At 51.0% G+C, this 8897-nt stretch overlaps 1 protein-coding gene across 1 annotated transcript in view; it reads right to left on the bottom strand.

The window, feature by feature from the left end:
• MXRA7 (matrix remodeling associated 7) overlaps positions 1-7732 on the bottom strand; it is a 44256-nt gene extending 36524 nt beyond the window's left edge. The window contains exons 1-3 of the mRNA XM_019501598.1: positions 7666-7732; positions 7219-7328; positions 4359-4419 (exon numbers count right to left, since the gene is read on the bottom strand). Of these exons, the coding sequence (XP_019357143.1) occupies positions 4359-4419; positions 7219-7328; positions 7666-7732 (238 nt within the window). The remainder of the gene's footprint in view (positions 1-4358; positions 4420-7218; positions 7329-7665) is intronic.
• Positions 7733-8897: the final 1165 nt, after the last annotated feature.

Below are 8897 nucleotides of genomic sequence, written 5' to 3'. Positions count from 1 at the left end.
CTTCTGCTGGTCATTGCTCTGGAAGATGTTCACAAAACGGGGCCCCAACTTGCCCTTTCCGTACTGTGGTGCAAATTCAGAGTGGTTTCACTAAAATCAGTGAAGTTACACTAACGTATGTGACAAGGAAGGCAGTCTTAATCCTTAAAAGCTTTTCTTGATTAAAAAGAAGTGGGGGTTGTATTTTTCCCTCCCCAAAGCGCAGCTCAAATACCAGCCTATCTGAAAGAATAAACAGACGTCAGATCTGCCGGCCCACATACAGCTGTTAAACAGAGACAGCGCTGGGGCTTTGCAGGGAAGTGCAACAAGTCTGCAGATCTCAGGGGCTCTCTCTGCAGACTGGAAACAGACTCCAGAAAATGCATTAGAAATTCTAGGCGTAATTCTTCCTGTGCACTGCAAAATATGTAAGAGTATGAAGTGACCTACTTACACGAAGCAGTGGAAAGATTTGTTTTAAAAGGCATTTGCCTTGCGTGTCCCTCCCCCAGTATCTGCAAGTTGCCAAGATGCTGGGTTTGCCGGATAATTTTCTCCCTACCCATCATTTTGTAAACAAAAGGAATCTGTATTCAAGGTTAACTCTCCCGGACAGCTTGCCCTCCCAGGCACCTTGGGTCTCAAGCCAAGAACCTGCTGACTCCCTGGGGATTCGCATATCGTATTATTCTTGGGAAGGAAGCAGGGAGAATGGGGGAGTGTGGTTAGGCCACCAGCCTGGCATGCACGAGACAAGGGCTCTAATCCTGGCTATGAGCACGGGCCGTGGCCTTTAAATCACACTGCACCCTTTCGAAATGGTGCTAGGAGCACTTCTCTGCCTCACAGGGGCAGGGAGGATCCATTTTATTATAATCACTCTGAGACGCCAGCTGCTGCTCTGATGGGGTTGAAAGACAGGAAACGCATTAAAGGAATAAAAAGCTAGCTGGCTAACAAAGCGAGACCTTGTGGTTATTACTAGATGCAAGCCAGTGGCCAGCCTGAGCACTTGTTTTATTGAGCCCATTAAAATACCTGAATTATTTAAAAGTGAAGGGAATCAATAGCAGCCTGGAGGTCTAGGGCAATATTTAGGCAAGAACAAGGGCTTCAAGATAAGGCCCACAACATCACCTGCCTCCCCGCCTAGCACCAAATAAGGGGATCACTTGCTTTGAAATGCTACCACTTCAGTAATGTTGCACAGAAATGCCTTAATAGCACCCAGTGACACAGTTCAGGACACAAATTGAAGAAACCAGCAGTTATTTCAATATTGTTGAAGGAATTCAAAAAGGGCAGAATGGGATTATCCCTCTTTTCCTTTTTTCCCATTTTACCAAGGGAGGAGGGAAAACCAAAACAAAAGTCTGGACTTCAAAATCTTTCAGGTTGCGCAAATTGAAAACCTGTCTGGGTTCTGGCTTGTATTTGGTTTTCCTCTTGAAAAACAAAAAACACACAAACAAAGAGTTTCAGAACAAGTTTGCCAAAAAATGTAAAAGCAAACAAAAAATGAATCTGTTCATAAAACACGCTTACCTTGCAGCCAGCTCTGCAGGGAAAGTATAAATCACTGGAAACACACAGAACAAACCAGGCTGAATGCTTGCGTGGGTGATCGGAACATTGTTGGGAGCAAAACCCAACCAGCTCTGGGATGGGAAATACAGAGCCGAGAGGCGAACACCTTAGTCATTCTCATCAGTCTCCAGGGCTGGGATTTTCACGGGAGCCAAAGGGATTTAGGGCTGAAAATCCCAGCCCAAGTATTCTGTTAATGTTTGCCTGAGGCTCTTGCAGGCAGCAAGGAAAAGAATTTAGGAATAATATTTTCATAGCTTGGACAAGGCTCGAGCTTTGATCTACTGCTGTAATGCTGGCCAGACACAGAGCAATGCCAGCAAAAAAAGCCACCCCGCCACCCCCCCCCAGCCAGACCTTGGCACTGCCCAGCAGAGGGCCTGGAGGAGAAGCCATTCAGAGTATGTCGTGTTGCAAAGGCTGACGCAGCACATCCAGCTCGAAAGCGCAGGTTATTTTTCCAAAAGGGGTGAGAAGAGACAAAAGGAAGAGCCTCATGCTATTCACTGCTGACCCCAGCAGCTGGTTAAATCAGGAGTACCAATAGCCAACAGCTCAAAGGCTCTCTTGAACCTAGTGGCCCATTATACCGACATCACATCCAGCCACCTTTGACAGCACAGCCCAAACAACTAGCCACCAGTTCACAGCTGGGTCAGCCTTTAGCATAAGTTCAGAGCAAGGCTCACATTCATGCCTTTGGATCTGTAGCAAGAAACCTCAGCCAGTCTACCAGTGTGCCCCGTTATGGCCAAGAGACAGGCTCATAACTCAACCTCACTAGGAGGCAGAAGAGGGCTTGGGGGCATAAGCAATGGGGCTGGTCCATCCCAGATTCCTTGATCCCAATCTCAGCATCCTTAGCACAGCCCAACACTTTCCTGAGGTACATCAGGACTCCCAGTACTGAAAGCTCTGCAGAGACAGGGGTTTTCCCCAGTAATATTGGCCTAAATTTCCCCTTCCCTCCCTCACACAGCCTCACGTGCTCGAGATGCGAATGCATTTCATTGTGCTGTCTACAGCTGGAGGAGAGGGACCCTGGCTTTTTGAAACATGCCCACCCTGAAAGTCAGGACACCTGGGTTCGATTCCCAGCTCTGTCACCCATCCAGCTGCATGACGCTGGGTGAGGTGGGCCAGTTTTTTCAGTGCTAGATTGTTTCCTCCGTGCTTGCCTTGTGATGGAATGGAAAACCCGTTTCCCTTCCTTGCAAGCACGTTGCTAGGATGAAAGTTTACCCGTAAGTATTAACTGTAATCTTCCTGAGCCAGAAGGATTGTGACAAAGCCTCAAAAGGATAGCAAGGAAGTGGGACAGAGGAAAGAGGCCTATCTCCCTTCTGCCACCCCCAACCCCCTTCATCACTTCCCTCCCCCACCCCCTCAAGGTGGAGGCTTTCCTGGAAGGCATAATGGTGTTTCTCATGCTGCTGGAGGGGGCATAGCCTCCTGTCAAGATGTACACACTGGTCTGTCACCATCTGGTTAGTTATATTGCAAGCGAGGCTCCTCTCTCGTCATCCCAATTAGTCAATTCATCATTTTGTAATCAAGTAATTGACTAATCAGTTAAACACGGCTCTAGCTAAACCCCCTGGAGATCCCCCAGGGCCCAGCAAGTGCTTTTCAGCCAGCTTTGTCTTTGTGTTGGGCTGAAAGCCGGAGGCAAGAGCCTGCCCTGCTGTAAACAGTGTGGTATGTCTGTTAGAAGAGGGGGAGTGGGCTGCAGGGTGAAGCTGAAGTGCCTAGGAGGCCTGGTATGGAGAAGGCATGCAGGAGGCAGCAGGGAAACCTGGATTGCCACAGGCAGACTGACAGAATTAAAAGCAGGGTGGGGGCAGCTGTGCCCATCCCCAGCTCCCCAAGTTGGCACCTACCCAGATTTCCATCCTTTGCATGGCTGAACCCAACAGCCGCCTGGCTCACCCTGATCCTCATCTCTGCTCCCTCCCTCCCCGCTGCAGATCTCAGCAATGCTATTGCTTTTGTGCTCGCTGACTCCCAGACTAACAGAACAAATTAACAGCCCGGCAATCAGGAGAAAGCCAGCCCAATGCCAGCATCAGCTGCTCGGAGGTGGGGATTAGCCCTCCCCCCTGCTGTCCCCCAAGAGGGTGATGGCTCCACAGCTCCCAGGCCTTCCTGACCAGGGACTGTATTTATAGCAAGTGACAGCCTTGCTTTGGTCCCCCAGGAGCCCAGCGTTGTGCTGGAAGAGATCCTCCCACCCCAGCCTCTGCCTGACACACAATGAGCAGGGCCCTGCGGGGAGAGGAATGGGAAGCCATAGCATTCCTGCAGCTCTCCCTCTCTGCCAGCTGCCACGATCGGGAGTTTAAAGTGGCAGCAAGCAACCTCAGCCTAATTTTCACCGAGTCGGACTCTCCAGGTCTGTGCTTTCATGGCTAAGTTCTCCGTCCTCCCTATCTTATCTCCTCTCTCTCATATTCACCCTGTAACATTATGGCCACTGGAGTCAGCAGCAAGAGGACCCAGAACAGAGAGAACGTGCTCCATCCCCTTTGGTGCGCTGCACATATCTGCAGGATGTTTGGCTTTGGGTGGGGAGGAAACATGACATGCTCCCTAATCTCTAGCGGTTGTGAGGAGATGGGTTTTACAGTGTGAGCACCCTCCCCCACCCCAACTACTCTCCATATTGACTTTTGGCGCCCAAGCAATCCTGGTCTCATCGCCCCAGTCACTCTCAGGAATCAGAAGCTTTGGATTCAAACCAAAGCTGGACATCAGCAGCCTGACCACCCCTGCTCTTTCCCAGCACTCACCATCATCAGGTTCAGGCTCCTTCACTACCAGTTTCTCGCTTTCTGAGTCTTGATCGTCTTCCTGGAGAAAAGAAAAGAAGAGTTCTTAGGTACGAGCTCCACATAAATTACTCAAGGCCTTCACTGGGACATCAGTCAGAGGCAGTGTTGCCTAGTGGACAGGGTACTGAAACAGGACTCAAGAGACCTGGATTTAGTTTGGGATTCTGCCACCAACCTCATGAGTGACCTTGGGCAAGTCCTGTCATCTCTCTGAGGCTCTGTGTCCCTGATCTCCTTTGTAAAGTGCTGCGAGATGCGGGGATGGAAAGTGCGTATAAGAGCTGACACTAATCATGTCACACTGCCGAAACAGTTGCCTCTAGTCAAACACTGCCCTGAAGGCAGGATTAACAGTCTCCTCACGGACTCTTCCATGGTGCCCTGCACTACACTATCTAAGTGCTTCACAACCGTTAATGAATGCATCTGTGCAAACAGCCTGAGAGAAGAAGGGTATCACCCACTTTTTGTAGATGGGGCACGTTGGCACTGTCCTCGCACCTTCCCTACCTCGCTGTTCCAGTGTCTTTGCCCAGCCAGTCCAAGCGCTCCCCTCTCTCATAAGCGGTGGGGGAAAAATATAATTTGTGGGGGCTGAGCCCCATCTGACCCCTGCCCCCCCATCCCGCAGGGCCGTGGTGGGGCCAGCACACACCAGTGCTGTATGCAGCGGTGAAGGAGCAGCTGCATGCCGAGCGGAGCCGGGCACTGCAGGATGGTGGTGCTCGCTGCTGCTGTTGCCAGCCACGGCAAAGAGTTTGGTGGGGGAGCTAAGCTCCACTAGCCCTGGCCTTTTGCCGCCTATGCCCTTACTATAACTGCTCATTAGACCTGTCAACCTCACTGGTTTTAATCCCAGTCACCTGCCTGTTTTCTTTCTCTGCTCCCAGTCCCATGTCCTTGCCTACTCAATCTCGATCACCCTCTCTCCACCATCACCCACTCTCCACCATCACTTCTCCTTCAGTGCAGGGGTCAGCAGAGTAACCATCAATGTACAAAAGTACGGCTCTGGAAGCCTGGAATGGACTGTAGGAAGAAGATTCACCCTTGCTCCCTTGGAGGCCACTGAAAGAAACAAGTCCACAGTCTCTGCTCCAAAGGCAGAGCTGAGATCAGCAGTTAAAAGCCACAAAGGAACAAGGTGCACCAATCTTAAAGTACACTGTAGGGTCAGTTCTGAAATCTCAGCACTTCAGAGAGCCCTGAGAATAGGCCCTAATGTGGAATATGGGACAGAGACGCACTCCATGCCCTGACCAGGTTATTCTCCATTGGAAGAGGGGAAGGGAGAGGGTCACTGTCCTTCTACTTCCAAAAGCAAGTCTCCTGAGATAGCCCATCCCACCATCCACACCCACTATCGAGCACCCAGATTCAGGAACACGCGTCAGGAAGGCATTCTTCTCTCAACGTCTCAGCTGTCCTACAGAACAGGCTGAAACAGTTTGTCAGCATCAACCAACTTTGCTTTCCTAGCTCCTGCTTCCACTCCCAACTCCTCTGGCTTCCCACCTTTGATTCAAAGTGACAGGTCTTCTGAAGCTGCTATAGTTTGCTGGCTGTGCAAAGGGCAGGAGGATGGGACGTGCGCACGTAGAGCCATTAAAAGCTGCCAAGCGGGTTTAATGAGAAAGAGGGGCTGAGGAGTCAAGCTGGAGAAGAGACAGAGAAGAGCAAGATGGCTGTGAGGGCTCTGTGAAATGAATGCAGCCAGGAACGTGGATAGAAGAGACAGACCAGAAATAAGAGCTTTCCCCTTGCAGAACTGGGCACTGGGTTTTTAAGGATTGTTTTATAACAACACCAGGAATCTGGTATGTAACCTAGAGCCCAGAACTGGGTTAGCCGTCTCATCAGTGGGGAATGTGCATTATTCACAGCCAGTTGGGCTCTGTTTGCCTCTCTGACTCAGTGACAGGACACACGCCCTACATCTTCCCCCTCCACACATACACTTGCATCTATTTTGGTCCACGCTTCCAAAAATGGAAGCTCCCTTTGAGTCTCCATTCATTTCTTTCCCAGCCCGTATTAGGGGGGAAAGAGGGGAGCTGGGTGGGACACCTCATGAGCTGTTTCTCTGATGAACGGCCTTGGAAAGAATGTCAGAGGCGTTTCAGGGAGGCCCCAGCTCAGCCCTCAGGAACGCCGCGCAGAGGTGTCTTCTCCATGAACAGAAGCCAGGGCACCAGTACTCCGGGCACTTCTGCCCTCTCAAGGGATCAAAGCAGGCTGAGCAGACCCGGCCCACTGGGATCATCTGGTCCAGCTGATGCAGAATTGTTCTATACCCTAATTTTCATGCTTGAAAAGTCACAGCTGCTGAGTCCTTTAATAGGAGTCGTGGGTGATTAACACCTAGCAATCTGACTTGATTTGTTTTTCCCTGTAGAATAGTTTTGGGACCCCCAGCCTTGAGCAGCCATCCAAGAAGTATCCCCTCAATTGCTTTGCTCAAGAATGACACTGGGGTGGGATTCCTGGAACAATTCCCCAGACTACCATCGAAGCTCCAGTGGTACCTAGGAGCTGCGAATGCCAGTGAGCAGAATGGACAATTTTTGGAGGGGGGTAGTTTGTGGCGAGAGAACAAAGGCTACTGCTTGCAGCTACCAGCCATTTCCCTGCAGCTCCCCTATCTGCACTGCGCAAGAAAGCAACAACTGTGGGGAAGCATCCCCTTGGAGAACCATCCCCTTGAGCCATGAAATGCCCGGACCTATTAAGTAGCACAGGGTCTCATCCTGACTGCTCACATGAACCCATTTCAGCCCTTCTCTTCACCCATGCTTCCCACTTCAAGCATTCAACACACCTTAAAGAGATGATCTGGCAGGACTGTAAGCCAGCCCCCTCCGAGACCCCTGCACCACGGACAGCCCCAGAACAAATGCAAACAATAACAAAGAAATAAATAAATGCACTCTTATTGGAATAGCACCTCCATATGGGGAGTAACTCTGTAATTTAACTAGAGGTGAGAGAGGGGGGCACAAGCCCCGAGTGCTGATTACGGGGAGAGGTCTGGGGGTGCTGGCATGGATGCTGTTACTCCAGCAGCTTTATAGCTTGGGTGTGGGAGAGAGCCAGGCAGGGACACTCTAGGGTCCTTTTAGCTATGAGCTCAGGAAAAAAAAGCAGAGGGTGAGGACAGGGGGGTGCTCCTCCCTCCTTCATCACCAAATTTGAGGTGTTAGATCTTCACCCAGCATGGCATTCAGAAGTGCCTGCAGCAAGGCCAGAAAGAGGCGTAACTCCTTACCTAGGGGGACACTTTCTTCCCAGTAGTTGTCGGGACCCTCGGGATCACCTGGCTCTACCCCCTGCATCCTGGACACCAGCTGGAGCCTGTAGCTGCCCAGGGCACAAATCCTAGCAGGTGTGCTTCCGGCCCCCTTTCCCCACCCTCTCACCCCACGCTGCTCGGGGCACCGAAAGAGCTCGCTATGTCTCCGATAACCACGCTGGACTAGCTATTCCAGAACGACTATGCTGGTCCGTTGCCATCTGTATACAAAGCCTGTGCCCATTCTAAGCAGGGGGAACATTAGCACAGGAAATATTAACCCAGCACCTCAGTGGCTGTAATCCACTGTAGCTCCAGGGTGATCAGAGCAATGCTGGTTTATGCCAAATGATGCTGTTGCCTTAAGGTTTTAATGGCCATCCATCCTCCTGTACCTGTGAGGGCAACAAAGCTAAACTCAGATGATTTGTTGTGCTTGGGAACGGCTACTAGATCAGACAATCCTAAACCCTGTGACTATCCAAGGCACTGTGCCCCCCCAGAAATTCATGCATGCAGGGAAAAAAGCCTTAAATCATGAGCCAAGCCATTGTTCTTTACTTATTTTATACACAGTGACTCTATAACCCACAGACACATTCTCCTCAAGTTGGCTTCTTTTTGTGCCAACCACATCCGAGCTTCAGTCACCCAATCTCGGTGCCAGGGCCCTCCCCACTTCAACCACCCGACCACGTGAGCCTCGTTCCTCTGCAGCTGGGAACAATACAGGGCACGAGCACAGCCGCTCTCTCCATTGGGTACAGTCACCATTGTTCCCAAGCAGCAGAACTGTCATCAAGCCATGGCCCACCCACATCTGCATCCGCGGTGTTCTCACTGACTTCCCAAAATAGCCTTAGTTGGAAGGCAAACCCACCAAACAGGTCTGGAGATGCATCCCTACCCCTACCAGAATGGCTTGGGTCTATTTGGACAGCTGTCGACACAACGACCTACTTGGTTGTACGAGCTCTATTCTTGGTACAGAGGATTCTGCGTTGGAGTCCATTGCAGGGAGAGCCTTTGGGCACGAGTGCTAACCAGACCTAGGAAGGATCAGCCTTTGTACAGCACCGGTAATTCCTCATACCTTCCATGCCACCCTCCCTGCTCCGCTGCTCTACCCCTCAGCCTCTCCAGGGCCCAGACTGGCAGCCTGCGACACTGATAAACTCCCCGGTGTGGAATACCAATTTGAGACCCAA

The sequence above is a fragment of the Gavialis gangeticus genome, unplaced genomic scaffold (genome assembly GCF_001723915.1).
Source record: "Gavialis gangeticus isolate Ggan-Ray unplaced genomic scaffold, GavGan_comp1, whole genome shotgun sequence".
NCBI lineage: Eukaryota > Metazoa > Chordata > Crocodylia > Gavialidae > Gavialis > Gavialis gangeticus.
This window is presented reverse-complemented; position numbering and strand designations above follow the sequence as displayed.